General features: G+C 38.8%; 1 protein-coding gene across 1 annotated transcript; it reads left to right on the forward strand.

The window, feature by feature from the left end:
• Positions 1–200: 200 nt before the first annotated feature.
• LOC118570323 (S-methyl-5'-thioadenosine phosphorylase-like) lies at positions 201–13,751 on the forward strand. The gene is made up of 2 exons (XM_036168710.1): positions 201–206; positions 12,815–13,751. The coding sequence occupies exons 1-2, from the start codon at positions 201–203 to the stop codon at positions 13,727–13,729; spliced, it is 921 nt and encodes a 306-aa protein (XP_036024603.1). The 3' UTR covers positions 13,730–13,751.
• Positions 13,752–16,333: the final 2,582 nt, after the last annotated feature.

The following is a 16,333-nucleotide window of genomic DNA, read 5'->3' on the forward strand; positions in this document are numbered from 1 at the left end:
GTCTAGGCTACAGGCTTAACATGGTTAAACAGAACCTGAGTCACTTTCCCACATCTGGGCTACATTTTTCCAAGCTTTTTCCTGATGCAAGTCCTGGGCAAACTCCTACTTGGCCTTTTATATCCTTTTCCTGTGCTCTTAAAGCCTCAGTTGGATCTCAATTGAGAGAGAACCAAATCTGTGTCAATATGGCAGTCGTCATGACGGTATCATCTATAGTTATAGGAATGGACCTTTGTCCTCCTCCTAATTTCAAAAATAAGAATGCAGGAAAAGCAAGACTTCAGCAGTCAGCCAATCTTTACTAGGGGTGTACTGGCTGGTATTATATCACCTTGACACAAACTAGACTCATCAGAGAGGAAGGAATCTCAGTGGAAGAAATGAGATCTGGCTATAAGGTGTTTTCTTAATTATTTATTGATGGGAAAGTGCCCAGCCTATTGTGAATGGTTCCATTCCTGGGATCTATAAGAGTCCAGGGTTCTGGGTTCTGGGTTCTATAAAAAACAGGTTGAGCAAGCTAGGGAAAGCAAACCAGTAAGCAGAACCCCTCCATGGCCTCTGCATCAGCTCCTGCTTCCAGGTTCCTATCCTGTTTGAGTTCCTGTCCTAACTTCTTTTGATGACAAACAGTGATATCAAAATGTAAGCCAAATAAAACCCTTCTTCCACAACTTGCTTTTAGGTCACAGTGTTTCAGTGCAGTAATAGCAACCCTGACTAAGATAAGGGGTAAAACACAAAACAGAGACTGACGCCACCAGGGAGGAGCAGATTCATGATGGTGTGGGTTTTTGTTTTTGTTTTGTTTTTTGTTGGCTGGGAGATGGGTATGTACACATGAAAGTAGAAGTTCAGAGCAACAAGTGCTCAGCCACCAAGTCATCTCTTCTGTCTCCTTTAAAAAAAAATTACACTTATTACTTGAGGGGAGGTGGGAGATGCTTTGGCTAACATAAGAAGGTCAGAGGACAGCTCTACTGGAATGTGTCTCTTCTACTTAGGTCCCAGGGATTGAATTGAGTTTTTCAGGCTTGGTGGCAAACCCTCTACCCAATGAGCCATCTCAGTGACCCTTGGTTTCACTTTATAGCATGTTTCAGTACTTGATCTTTCTTGATCCTTGCTCCTTCTCTAAGGATCTGCACAAAAGATTTGTTCTATAAATGTCCAGTAAACAATGACTATCCTACAAAGCTACATGTGCTAGATGTCCTGAACATTCCTGGGGAGGCTGAAGAAGCCAAGGACTGGTACTTTTCTTGTCATTGAGTATGAAGGTCTAGTGGTCCAGTTCTCCATTGTGGGGTCCTGGTCATGCTGTCTTTATGGTGCAGTATTCATGTCCTATGACAAACACTGTGCTGCCTGGAGGAGGAAGCATGACCGAGTCCTGATGCCTGCAATATGAGCAGAAATTTAAGAAGGTAGTGGAGTTGTTTACTTCTAGAGCTACTGTGAGTGGGTAGGGGTGGAGTGCATATGGGAAGCCACAGTCTAAAAATAAGACATAAGACATTTGCAACTGTAACTATCTAGTCTTCAACCCTATCAAAAAGAAGAAAAGTAATATTACCTGAGTAAGCAGGAAGTACAAACAAGCAACTTCTGAACAATGCAAAAAAACAGCTGGTTGTCTGGACAGTCACCAAAAGTTTCTCTGCATCACTGGGGCATCCAACTTTGACTATGGGACTAGAATATATGAGAGACCATTTTTAGAAGCAGAAAAATTTGAAAACATGTTCTATCCTGTCTTGGCAACATTCAGCAGTCATTTTTCCTTGTGTCCTGCTTGTCCAGTTTGGACAGCACACTTACTGTCAGCAGATGGGGCAAGGGCAGTTCTTTGCCCAATGAGACAGTTTTGCCAAGAAGAGGACAAACACCATATGGAGTGTTTTCAATGCGCATCATCCTCTCAGGAGTAGATCAGTGTGGCAAGGAGCAGTCATGTCTCACATGAACAGAATTCTAAGTTATTAAAATATTTAAATGCCATATTCTCTAGATCTTTGAAGAGTTTGAAGATTGCCTGTCCATCTGAAATATATGTCTGTGTATCTAGAATACATAACTAACATGACAATAAGTTTGACAAAAAGGGTGACTATTAACCTGTAATTCTTTTTTTTAATTAATTAATTTATTTATTATGTATCCCTGCAGGCCAGAAGAGGACACCAGATCTAATTGCAAGTGGTTGTGAACCACCATATGGTTGCTGGGAATTGAACTCAGGACCTCTGGAAGAGCAGTTGATGCTCTTAACCACTGAGCCATCTCTCCAGCCCTAACCTATAATTCTTATCAGTGTATATAATTTAAAGAATAAGCCTTCATATTTTGAAAAATTAACAATCTGTAAACATATGTACAGTGCAAGGACAATGACCTTGAATTTCTGAAAATATACAAAAATATCTTAATCAGAGATAGAAATATATAGTGCAGTATGACAAAATAACCTTATTTTGTATCAACATGCAAAAATTCCTAATCGAAAGTGACAACATATATGTAGTATGACAAAAATAATTTGACTTTTCTATCAATATACAAAAATATTTTAAACAGAAGTAAAAACAATATACAATATCCTGGAGCACTGTCAATCTTAATATGTACAGGTATATCTATGATGGCTAAGACTTCTAATAGTGTATAATTGCAAAATCAGCCATTTTAGCACTCAAAGCAGTAGCCCATTGAAATCTGAAAAATGAAACACAAACATTTGCCAAATTTCACTTATTTTTATATATTTATGGTTACTTCCTACAGGTAATGGAGTTTGGTTATAAAAGGAACAAGTAGGACATTTTTTTACAATCTCCTTGGCTTGTTGCCAAGTAAAAGAAAAATTCTTTTTCAAACCTTTGTTATTAACATGGTGGGTTTTATTTATGAAATCTGAGACCTCCAGCATATTTCCTATTAACAAATGATCAATTTAGTCATTATCTTATGCTAGAAAACCTGACAGACCCATATGGGATTTGATGTGAGATATATATATATATATATATATATATATATATATATATATATATATATATATATATATATATATAATTCCTATTCTTGAGTATTTCTTAATTTGTATAAATAATGAAATTGTTTTGTCAGCAATAAATTCAGCAGTTCAATATGGAAAAAACTTGGTATATTAAATCAGTAACTATATTGAAATATTCTGTGAAGTCCATTAGTACCATAAGAACGTCTTACAATTCTTACTTTCCTCAAAGAATAAAAAGGGCTCTGAACCACTTTGCTTAAGTTTCCTGATTTGTAATCTGCCTTTCCTGATTTATTTGCGTCAGTATAAAATGTAGGGTCTCCAAAGATAGGTGTTCCCCATGGGATGTGAGGAAGGACCAACTGGTTTGTTTTATGAATTTAAGCCTCTCACTTTTGGAAAGAAAATGTTAATGTCTCTTAAAAATTACTGTAAACTCTTTACCAATATTCATTTTCAAAACACATAAAGTGGAAATTTCCTCATTAGTTAAAGATGTGAGGGCACTTTCTTGCTCAGTGGTAACTTTTGCCATAACAAAAGTTAACTACATATGTAATTTCTTCAACGTCCATCATCTTCTCTGAAGTAGATTGGTGCTGCTAGGAGGAGACATGTAACTATATAGGTTGAATACCTTGAACAAGATTAGAAATATGTACAATATACTCTAACAAAATTAATCTGAAATTTGTATCAATATACAAGTTTTTTCTTTTTTCTTTTTCTTTCTTTCTTTTTCTTTTTTTTCTTTTTTTGGCTTTTTGAGACAGGGTTTCTCCGTATAGTTTCAGTGCCTGTCCTGGATTGTGCTCTGTAGACCAGGCTGGCCTCAAACTAACAGAGATCCACCTGGCTCTGCCTCCCAAGTGCTGGGATTAAAGGCGTGCGCCACTGCCACCTGGCAATATACAAAATTTGTATACAATATACAAAAATCCAGTCCAATGTAAAAATTTTAACACTAGTAGATAGTTTCCATCTATGGACTGTTGGTGGGGTAAAAACTGATGAACTGAGTAATTTGTTCAAAACCTTAGAGGGTGACAAGGACTTGGTGGAAAAGAAAGTTCATGAAGGACATGTAGATTATATGTATCCAAACTTGATTGCATTTTGGTTATTTTACCCTCTAACCATTCTCCTACAAGAATTATAATGCAGAGGGAAGATATTATTTTTGAATGGATATTTCTACCATGTAAACAGAGTAAAGAATGAAAAACTTATGTGGAAATGATATCTGAGTTGATTATAAAAAGAAAATTGAGACTTTGCAAATTAGCAGGAATAGACCCAGCAGAAATTGTAGTACCTTCAACTAAGGGTGACATTGACAAATTATGGGCAGAAAGTAAAGCTTAGCAAAGAGCCTGTAGTAATTTTTTGGGAGAGATTAACAGCAAATATCACCAAAGTGATAGAATTCAACTTATAAAGAGAGCTGATTGGATCCTATCTCACATTGTATGGGAAACACCAATATCTGCATTTTATACAGATACAAACAAGGAAAGGTAGGTTACAAATCAGAAAATTTAAGTAAAGTGGTTCAAAGTCCTTATAATTCAGTTCAGAAATTGGAATTGTATGCTATTCGGATGGTATTAATGGATTATTTGGAACCTCTCAACGTAGTTACTGACTCTCAGTATGCTAAAAAAAAAAAAAGTGTTCTTACATATTGAGACCACAAAATTTATCCCTGATGAATCAAAATTAACCTTATTATTTATTCAGTTACAAAATATAATTAGGAAGAGGAAGCATCCCTTATATATAACTCAAATCTGATCCTATAAGGATCTGTCAGGTCCTCTAGCACAAGGTAATGGTGAGATTGATAAACTATTGATAGAAAATGTGCTGGAGGCCTCAGAATTTCATTAAAAAAACCTCATGTCCATAGTAAGGGTTTAAAAAAGGATTTCTTTCATTACCTGGCAACAAGCCAAGGAAATGATAAGAAAATGTCCTACTTGTTCTTTTTGTAATCAGACTCTGCTACCAGCAGGATGTAACTCAAAGGGTACTTAGATGAATAAATTCTGGCAGATGGATGTGTTTCACTTTGCAGAATTTGGAAAATTGAAATATATACACCACACTATTGATACCTATTTGGGATTTCAGTAGGTAACTGCTCTGAGTTCTGAAAAGACTGATTCTGTAATCATGGATTTGCTAGTAGTTATGGCCATCATGGGTATACCTGCACAAAATAAAACTGACAAAGCTCCAGCATATTTCTCTGGTAAAATGAAACAGTTTTTGCTTATTACAATATAAAGCACATTACAGGTATACCACATAATCCTACAGGCCAAGAAGTCATAGAAAGATCAAACAGAACTCTAATGGATATGCTAAATAAACAGAAAGGGGTAACAGAAAAAAAAAACCAAAAACTAGAAATAGATTACATGAGGCTCTATAAACTTTGAATTTTCTCATTGATAATGAGAAAAGAACAACAAATGCCAACAGAGATTGGATAATAGAAAAAAAAAAACCTACAGAATTAAATCAGCTTATATACGTTAAAGATGTGCTGACCTCAGAATGGAAACCAGGATATGCATCATGTTGGGGACAAGATTTTGTTTTTATTTCTATGGGAGAAGAAAATCTATGGATACCATCAAAGTTGATAAAGTTTTGTTTGAACAATAGAGACCTCTTAATTAGAAGAGGTGATAGTTCATCAGTAAGAATGACCATCCAATTTAAATTAATTTATACAACTAACAAATGTTTTTCAATTAATCAGATAAAACTTGCCAAAAGGGAACCTCCAAAAGTAGGCTGGGGGAAGGGTTTTTGTTTGTCTTTCAGGAGAATGAAGGCAAAAGAATCAGAAGAATGCTGAACAAATGAGACAGCTGAAGAAAAAGGACAAATCATCCAGAATAAATGTCCCAAGAAAAAGAGTAGCAGTCCCCAGGAACCCCTAACCAACTTTGCCCCAGTTGCCAGCCAGCAGGGAAAACTCCTGAGGGAAAGTCCCCTTACCAAAACCCCCCATCGGACCCTGCAATCTACAAGTTCCATACCCTACCCCAATACCCATCTGCCTGTGACCCCAGTAACTTCCTGAGACATGGAAACCAAACAGCCAGCTCTCATTGGACCAAAGGTGAGTGACACTTCTCCCACCCAGAGAGTCCTGCCTCTAGGACCCAGGCCCTGGGATGCAGCCAGTCACCAGAAACCCCTACCCAACTCTTCCCCAGTTGCCACCCAGCAGGGAAAACTCCTGTGCAAAGATCCCCCCACCAAAACCCTCCATGAGACCCTGTAATCTACACAACCCCTGTCATACCCCAATACCCATCTACTTGCGACCCCAGTAACTCCCTGAGACATGGAATCCACCAACTCTCACTGGACCAAGAGTGACTTTTTGAGACACAGAATCTGCCAGCTCTCATTGGTCGAAGAGAGGCTTCCTAAGACACAGAATCTGTCAGCTCTCACTGGATCAAGAGCCCTGGTAAGACCCAGAGGGGCCCCCTGAGACACAGACACAGCAAGCACAGAGTGGACCAATAGCAGCTCACTCAGACACAGGCATTTATTGCACCTATTGGAGGAAGAGATGGGCAGACACCAGTGCAAAAATACATACAACAACATAAAGAGCAACATGGCTTCACCAGAAACCAGCCCTTCTACAACAGCAAGACCTGAACATCACAGTGTAGAAGCAGAAGAAAGTGACCTTAAAAATAACTTCATGAAGATGTTAGAGGCCTTTAAAGAGGAAATAAAAATTCCCTTAAAGAAATTGAGGAAGAGACAAACAAACAAACAAACAAACAAACAAACAAAAAGGGAAAAAAAGGAAGAAATCAACAAATCCCTTAAAGAAAACCAAGGAAACCATGAAAAAGCAATGAAACATGTGAAGGAAACAGTTCAAGACCTGAAAAGTGAAATAGAAACAAAGAGAACAATACAAAGAATCAATGAAACAAAGAGTTGGTTCTTTGAGAAAATCAACAAAATAGTCAAGCCCTTATCCAGACAAACCAAAAGGCAGAGAGAACGAGCATCCAAATTAACAAAATCAGAAATGAAAAGGGAGACATAACTACTGACAATGAGGAAATCCAGAGAACTCATCAGGTCATACTTGAAAAACCTGTACTCTACAAAATTGGAAAATCTAAAAGAAATGGGCAACTTTCTGGATAGGTACCACATACCAAAGTTAAATCAAGACCAGATAAATAATTTAAATAGACCAATAACCCCTAAGGAAATAGAAACAGTCATTAAATGTCTCCCAACCAAAAAAGCCCTGAACCAGATGATTTCAATGGAGGATTCTAACAGATTTTCAAAGAAGAATTAATACCAATACTCTTCAAATTGTTCTATACGCTAGAAAAAGAAGGAATGTTACGAAACTCATTTTGTGCGGCTACAGTTACTCTGATTCCTAAGCCACACAAAGGTGCAACAAAGAAAGAAAGCTACCGACCAATCTCCCTCATGAACACTAATGCAAAAATACTCAATAAAATATTGGCAAACCAACTCCAAGAACACATCAAAAACATTATCCAACATGATCAATTAGGCTTCATCCCAGAGATGCAAGGATGGTCCAACATACAAAAGTCTGTCAATGTAATACACCATTGTGGGAGCCCATTTTCAGGTTCCTCATGGCTTTACCCAGCAGGTCCACACAGAGGATGATTAGGGCCACAGGCCTGAGTGCAGGTGTCTGAAATGGTTTGCACTTGGCTATGCTGGGGAGGAGGTCTTTTGCTCCACCCCTTGCCGTCTCTATAAATACCCTGGGGCAGAGACAGTCGAGGGCCCATTGGAAAATGTTCCAGGCCCTCTCGAGGCTATCCTTTATTTTCTGTTTATCTCCACAATATAAATCCTTCTATCTAATATCTCCTGGTGCTCACACTCAAGACAATTCTGGGAAGCTGTGGAGTTGGCCCCACAGAATGGTGCCATGAACAGGGACTAAAGAAAAAAGAAAAAGAGGGGGACTAAGCTGGGTGGTGGTGGCACACGCCTTTAATCCCAGCACTCGGGAGGCAGAGGCACTCGAATCTCTGTGAGTTCAAGGCCAGCCTGGACTGCCAAGTGAGTTCCAGGAAAAAGGCTCAAAGCTACACAGAGAAACCCTGTCTCGGAAAAAAAAAGGGGGGGGGGGACTAAAGACAAATGAACAGGGACTAAAGACAACGGAATAGGGACAAAATAAAAAGGAAAATAATAGTTTTACTACAGAGTTTTTTGGCAAAAGTGAGTCAGCCCTGCCAGTGGAAAGTGGCATGCCAGTGTTATGTATAATATATATATGAGGGGCAGGGGTTTTATCCTTGAGAGAAATGGAAAACGGACTGGAAGGATGTCCAATGCTGCAGCACAAAATTCTTTTCTGTCAAAATGTTCTATATTCTATCCCTTTCTCAATTTCTATCTGAAAAATAAGTATAAGGTATAGGGTAGTAATATAGTGTAGGAAAAACTTAGAAGTGTAAGGTTGTGTAGAAAAAAAAGGCAACTAGACAAACTCTTCAATTTTCTAACTTAGGGCCTATGAATGCAAACTGGGGAAGAAAAAAATCTTTCTTTGAGCTTTACAGGTAGTAAAAAAAAGCTCTTCTTTGAGCTTATGGGGAAGAAAAAGTTTCCTATGGAAGCTTTTGACCTTGGGACAGCTGAAATGCTAAATCCAAGCAGGAGGAGAAAGTGATTTCTCCCTGAGGCAAAAATGGGGTGTAAGAAGCCAAAAAGTTTAAAGTTCTGAAGTTTTGGGAAAAGTTGGTCTTTTCTTTCTCTTTTGGGGAAAAAATCTTTCTCTTAAACTATAAAGCTTTACTTGGAAAATTTTGGGGGAAAAAATCTCTAAAAAGCCTTAATCTTTTTCAAAAGCTCTTTAAAAACTTAAAAACTAAAGCCTTTAAATTTCTCTCTCAGAAGGAAAAACTAAAGCCTTTCAGAACTGAGAAGGACAAATTAGAATGACCTGAAGATATTAGTATGAGAATCACCTGTGATTAGTTCTAAGGGAAAACAACAAACCTCTTAAGACAGCTTTGTTTCAATTGACTCCTGTTGAGATGAGGGAGTATAGCCCTGAAAGGTGATTGCCTCTGGCAGAAGCTCTGTCCTTGAGCACCCAGACAAGCAAATGCAACCCACTGGGGGACTGGGCCAGGTGAAGGCCTGAGGGAAAAACACCTGTCCTAATGTGAGTTTAGATATGGCAAAAACCTCCCTTGCTAAGCTTTATTTATGAACATAAACCTCAGACCCCGAAAACAGAATCAGACTAAAGTCCCTACCTTCAGAAGTAAAAAAGCTGTCACTGTGGCATTGGGAAATGTTTCTGGAGTAGAAAGGATAAATTGACACCAATCTGGGAACTGTCTGGGAGAAAAAGTCTGAAGAAACAGAAGGGACAGATTCCTCCCCAGAAAATGCATGACCTGTGAAAGCTGCTAAGAGTCTGAGGCAGATTTGGGGTGGGGAGCCCCTACCTCCAAAGGCAGCTAGCAGAGGAACAGAGCAGCCTGAGATATCTGAAGCTCTGCATCTGGGGGGAAAGGAACAAGCAAAATAAGAATAAAAATCAGTGGGAGAAAATCTCTCCGAAGGAGCTATGGAAAAGCTCTGTTGTAAACATTTTTCACTGACTGGCTAAGACACAAGCCCCCAGGGAAAGTTGCTATCAGAAATTGCCCACCTCAATATGTGCTAATGAGGCAGGTGAAGTTCTAATTCGGGGCCCGTGTCAAATGAAGGAGAGACACCTGTTAAAGCCAGCTGAGGAGAGAATAGAGATCTCCCAATGTGCCATGGCTGAAAATGTAAAAATCCTTGTTCAAATCTCCCCTTGCAAAAGCAAAAACTTTGTTCAAACCTCCCGGGCAAGAATTTGTAAGCAAGTCTGGTAAAAGAGAACTAGTTGGCTCTCAGACCCAAAAAGAACTATGGGAAATGAAGTCCAAAACCTAGCTTGAAATAAGGGATTGATATAAGGGAAATACATTCTGGGAAATGTATTTCAGCTAAAGATGACGATACTGATCAATAACTTCAGCTCAGAATGAAGTTTGCTCTCAAAGCAATGCTAGAAAGCTTAATCTTGCCTCTTGAAAACTCAGATCAGATGAAAGGCTACCTATAAGAGCAAACAAGCCACGTTAAAATCCTTAAAACAAAGGAAAGCAGTTTATACACTGAACGTTGTCTTAGATATAAAGAAGCTTATTGAAACTAAGAATTCTTTACCTCTGGAACAAACAGCCTGCAATGAGTGATTCCTCTGCACGTCTAATAAGGAGACAATGAGTGATTCCTCTGCACGTCTAATAAGGAGACAGTGAGTGATTCCTCTGCACATCTAATAAGGAGACAGTGAGTGATTCCTCTGCACGTCTAATAAGGAGACAGTGAGTGATTCCTCTGCACGTCTAATAAGGAGACAGTGAGTGATTCCTCTGCACGTCTAATAAGGAGACAGTGAGTGATTCCTCTGCACGTCTAATAAGGAGACAGTGAGTGATTCCTCTGCACGTCTAATAAGGAGACAGTGAGTGATTCCTCTGCACGTCTAATAAGGAGACAGTGAGTGATTCCTCTGCACGTCTAATAAGGAGACAGTGAGTGATTCCTCTGCACATCTAATAAGGAGACAGTGAGTGATTCCTCTGCACATCTAATAAGGAGACAGTGAGTGATTCTTCTGCACGTCTAATAAGGAGACAATGAGTGATTCCTCTGCACGTCTAATAAGGAGACAAGGAAACAAGGCATTCAAAAAGAAATGACTGCTTTATAGATGGGAAACTTCAGAAAATCTAGCTGTCTTACAAAAGAGTTGCTTCACCTGAAAGTTCCTTATAAGAAATCAATGCTAAATACCACAGCTGCTAATAATAACATCAGGAGATAAAGCTAATGAAGGATGTTTCATGAAAGAACATCTATGTTCTTGACTCCTTTGAATAGTAACAGCTTTGGTGAAAATATTGGAACTAACAACAATCAAGTCAAAATGTTTCAACAAATTCAAGATGCTATTCAACAAAAGAAAGCTGCCATGCTTTGTGGGCCATATTGGAGCTCACTCCAGTCTTCCTGGTCCTTTAGCTGAGGGTAATGCAATAGCTGAGCATTATTCCAACTGGAAATGACTCAACAGTTGCATGCTTTTCATCATCAAAATAGCAAAAGCTTAAGAAAGCAATTCAATCTTACCAAAGAAGCAGCTTGTCAAATAGTTAAATGATGTGGGGTATGTCCAAAATATTTTCCTGTCCCTCACTTAGGGGTAAACCCTCGAGGTCTTCCTAATCATCTATGACAAATGGATGTTATGCATATTGCAGAATTTGGCAAATTAAAATATGTACATGTGACCATTGACACATATTCAGGATTTTTAATGGCTAGTGCACAACCTGGGGAAACTACAAATCATGTAATTGTGCACTGTTTGAAGTGTTTTTCATATATGGTATACAAAAAATTATTAAAACTGGTAATGGTTCTGGATATAGTAGTAAGTCATTTCAGCAATTTTGTACCCAATGGGAAATCGTACATAAAACAGGTATTCCTTATAATTTTCAGGGACAAGGTATTGTAGCAATCTTAAAATACAAATTCAAAAAATCATGCTCTTTTTGAATATGGATGTCCATGAGCAGTCTGCCACAGATATTTTGGCACAGTGGCATCCAAGCGACTTTTGCTCAAGTGAGGTAAAAAGATCCCTGCTCGGGATTATGGAAGGATCCCGATCCTGAGTTAATTTGGGGTCAAGGACATGCTTGCGTTTTTTTTTTTTTTTTTTTTTCACAAAAGGAGAATGAATGGTTACTGGTGCATTTGGTTAGGAGCATGGAACTAAGAGAAGTCAGCTCCAATGACGTTCCTATAAAGGAACCAGAATGAAAGTGGCTCAATTAGTGTTTCTGAGGTTTTGTCACTGGTTAATGCAGTGAGGAAATAGAGTTTGGAGCTGTGCCGTTTTTGGCTTTACTAGCTCCTTTAGAAAAATACTTTATATCACCTAATAACTGTGCAGTGTTTTGCGAAGAGCTTTACAGCGGCTAAATACGGTAATTTCACCCTCAGGTGAAGTGAAGTTTTTCGGTAGAACAAACCAAAAGTACTGCTTCAATAGAAACGTTTGTGTGAATTGAAGTACTTAGGGGAGCTATTATGAATTTGGGTGAAGGGACAGCCTCTAGTTAAAAACTGTTTACCGCTGACAGTGCATCTCTGCTGGTTCCAGAAAGCCTGAGAGACTTCGGCAACAATGGGGTGTGACTTCGTCCTGAGAATGTTACAGGACCCTAGCAACAAGTATCACAATATTCTATAATGACAACACTCACTAAATCCCAGTGTTGTTATAGCAAAGCTGACTATAAACCCTAAACTTTAGAAATGATATACATACTTCCTGTCTAGTTAAGGGAATCTTTCTAATAGAGATACTGATAATAATTAAGAGTAAGAAGTAGAAAAAGATGAAAATAAGATATGTGAGTTTGTAGAAATTATTCTGTTTTGTTAGATCTGTGTTAAGAAATCTTTAGGTGTTTTCTAAGTTAAATATATGCTAATGGTAGACTTATATATAAGTTTGTAAATAGATCTATAGAGTCCCTTTAAGAATATAAGCTTGCAAGAAGTATCTAAGGTAGTCTTAAGACATGTAGTAATAAGCTTGTAAGATGCTAGTTGTAAATGTAAGTTTAAATAAGAATTTGTAAATGTAAGTTTGAATAAAAATATAAGTATGGCCACTGCTCACTCCCGTGCTGCGCCGGCCCAGCAGTCTCGTCCCAGTCCAGTGCTCCAGCTCGAGGAGGACGCCCCTGGTGCAGACATGGCCTTGGAATAATTGGTGGAACAGGCTTGGATGATCCAGAAATTTTAGAAGGAAGAACTGAGAAGTATGTGGATACTCCATTTGGCAAGCCACCTGATGCCTTAATTTTGGGGAAGATAAAAAACGTTGACTGTGTACTTCTTGCAAGACATGAGAGACAGCATACCATCATGCCTTCAAAAGTCAACTACCAGGCGAACATCTGGGCTTTGAAGGAAGAGGGTTGTACACATGTCATAGTGACCACAGCTTGTGGGTCCTTGAGAGAGGAAATCCAGCCTGGTGACATGGTCATCATCGATCAGTTCATTGACAGGACATCCCTAAGGCCTCAGACCTTCTATGATGGAAGTCACTGTGGCGCCAGAGGAGTGTGCCATATCCCAATGGCTGAACCGTTTTGCCCCAAAACAAGAGAGGTCCTCATAGAAACAGCTAAGAAGCTTGGATTTCAATGCCATTCAAAGGGGACAATAGTCACAATTGAGAGACCTTGTTTCAGCTCTTGGGCAGAAAGCTTGGTATTCCGCACTTGGGGTGCGGATGTTATCAATATGACTACAGTTCCAGAGGTGGTGCTTGCTAAGGAGGCTAGAATTTGCTATGCAAGCATTGCCATGGCAACCAATTATGATTGTTGGAAGGGGCATGAAGAAGCGGTGTCAGTGGATGGGGTTTTAAAGACCATGAAAGAAAATGCCAACAAAGCCAAAAGTTTACTTCTTACTACCATACCTCATATAGGGTCAATGGAATGGTCAGAAACGCTCCATAACCTGAAGAACATGACCCAGAGTTCTGTTTTACCACCAAGACACTAAAACAACATGGTCGCCACAAGGAGACTGATTACTTCTAGTCTTTGGGGGATTTTGCTTAAACAAAAACAGGGCAGCTATGTTGTCTTCATGCCTTTGCCTGGAAAGAAGAGCATAGAAAGAGAAACATTGCAGTCCAAGATACTCACACCTCCAGAACCCAGAAGGAAAACAATGGCCTGCAGAAATGTAAGAGGACAAAGCCCCAAACCTTGTCTGTCATTTCTCCTGTTAAACTGACAACAGTGAAATCTGGTGAGAACACCCATTTCCCTGCACGGCTGACACAGGAACAGGAGCTGGAAACGGGACTGTATGGTTGTAAATTGGCGCCATCTTACTGAAGGTACACTTCGGTACAATGCATCTGAGGCTTAAAAATACTTAATGCACTTTGGTACGCTAGGACTTTCTCTAAGAAGTTAGGGGAGATTCAAAGAATCACATGTAATGGCTGTTACCTGTCATCACAAAATACTCAAAACCTTCTGAATATCGAGAAGTTAGATGGATGTAACATGTTTCCGTTATACTTAAGCTATGGAGCAATCAAGTGGTAATCATGTTTTCTCATGAAGAAATGATCACTTCATGCTATGAAATGAGGAAAAAAAGGTATAAGCATTTATCATTCTGGTTTTTTGTTTTAAATGGTGTGTAAATGTACAAAAAAAAAAGACTAGAAGGGAATATACATAACCCTGTTACTGTATTTGTGAAAAGATACTGAATAATTCATATTTTCTTTTAATCTTTTTCTCTACTTTTTAAAAATGTAAGTGTAATCAAATAATAAAGTTGTAAAAATTTAAAAAATATATAAATATGATAATGAGTATTCAGAGATGGGTAATGCTTGGGGGGCACTCACCAACCTAAGACAGAATGCCTGTGTGGCCTGAACAGGTGTCTCCATGACGGGTAGGTAACCTGCTGATGTCCCATGCAACCTAAGTCAAAAGCTCATTTTTTAGTAAAAGCGGGGGGCTGTAGGTTCCTGGTCCCCGTTTTAGATAACTGTTGCCTTGCTTGCTGACCTTGACCTTGATATCCTCCCTATGCTTACCCAGCAGGTCTGCATAGAGGATGACTAGGGCCAAGGGCCTGAGTGCAGGTGTCTGAAGTGGTCTGTACTTGGCTGTGCTGGGGGAGGAGGTCTTTTGCTCCATCCCTTGGCATCTCTATAAATACCCTGGGGCAGAGACAGTCGGGGCCCATTGGAAAAGGTTCCAGGCCCTCTCGAGGCTATCCTTTATTTTCTATCTGTTTATCTCTGCAATATAAATCCTTCTATCTAAATTTTTCCTGCTGCTCACACTCAAGAAAACTCTGGGGAGCTGTGGGGTTGGTAGGTAAATGCCCCACATACTATATAAACAAACTGAAAAAAAAAAACCCATGTGATCATTTCACTAGATGCTGAAAAGGCCTTTGACAAAATCCAACACCCCTTTGTGATAAAAGTCTTAGAGAGATCAGGAATACAAGGAACATCCCTAAACATAATAAAGGCTATTTATAGCAAGCCAACAGCTAACATCAAATTAACTGGAGAGAAACTCAAAGCAATTCCACTAAAATCAGGAAGAAGACATATTTATTCAATATAGTACTTGAAGTTCTAGCTAGAGTAATAAGACAAGAAAAGGAGATCAAGGGAATACAAATTGGAAAGGAAAAAGTCAAACTTTCACTCTTTGCAGATGATGGGATAGTATACATTAAGTGACCCCCAAAATCCTAGCAGGGCCTCCTACAGTTGATAAACACCTTCAGTAATGTGGTAGGATACAAGAATAACTAAAAAACAAAAATCAGTAGCTCTCCTATATACAAATGATGAACAGACCGAGAAAGAAATCAGAGAAGCACCACCCTTACAATAGCCACAAATATTATAAAATAGTTTGGGATGACTAAGCAAGTGAAAGACATGTATGAAAGAACTTTAAATCTCTGAAAAAGAAAATTGAAGAAGATATCAGAAAATAGAAAGGTCTCCCACACTCATGGATAGGTAGGATTAACATAGTGAAAATGACAATCTTACCAAAAGCAATCTACAGATTCAATGCAATCCCCATCAGAATCCCAACACAATTCTTCACAGACCTAGTAAGAACAATACTCAACTTCATATGGAAAAACAGAAAACCAAGGATAGCTCAAAGAACACTGTACAACAAAGCCACCTCTGGAAGCATCACCATCCCTGACATCAAGCTCTACTACAGAGCTATAGTAATAAAAACAGCTTGGTATGGGCATAAAAACCAACAGGTGGACCAATGGAATTGAACTGAAGATCCTGACATTAATCCACACACATATGAAAACCTGATTTTGGAGAAAAAAGCCAAAGAAGTACAATGGAAAAAAAAAGAAAGTATCTTCAACAAATGGTGCTGAAATAACTGGATGCCAACATGTAGAAGATTGCAAATAGATCCATATCTATTGCCATGCACAAAACTCAAGTCAAAGTGGATGAATGACCTCAATATAAAACCAGTTACACTGACCCTGATAGAAGAGAAAGTAGGAAATAGTCTTGAATGTATTTGACACAAGCAAACACTTCCTACATACAACAGTAGTAGCACAGAC

The sequence above is a fragment of the Onychomys torridus genome, chromosome 19, assembly GCF_903995425.1.
Source record: "Onychomys torridus chromosome 19, mOncTor1.1, whole genome shotgun sequence".
NCBI classification, from domain to species: Eukaryota; Metazoa; Chordata; class Mammalia; order Rodentia; family Cricetidae; genus Onychomys; species Onychomys torridus.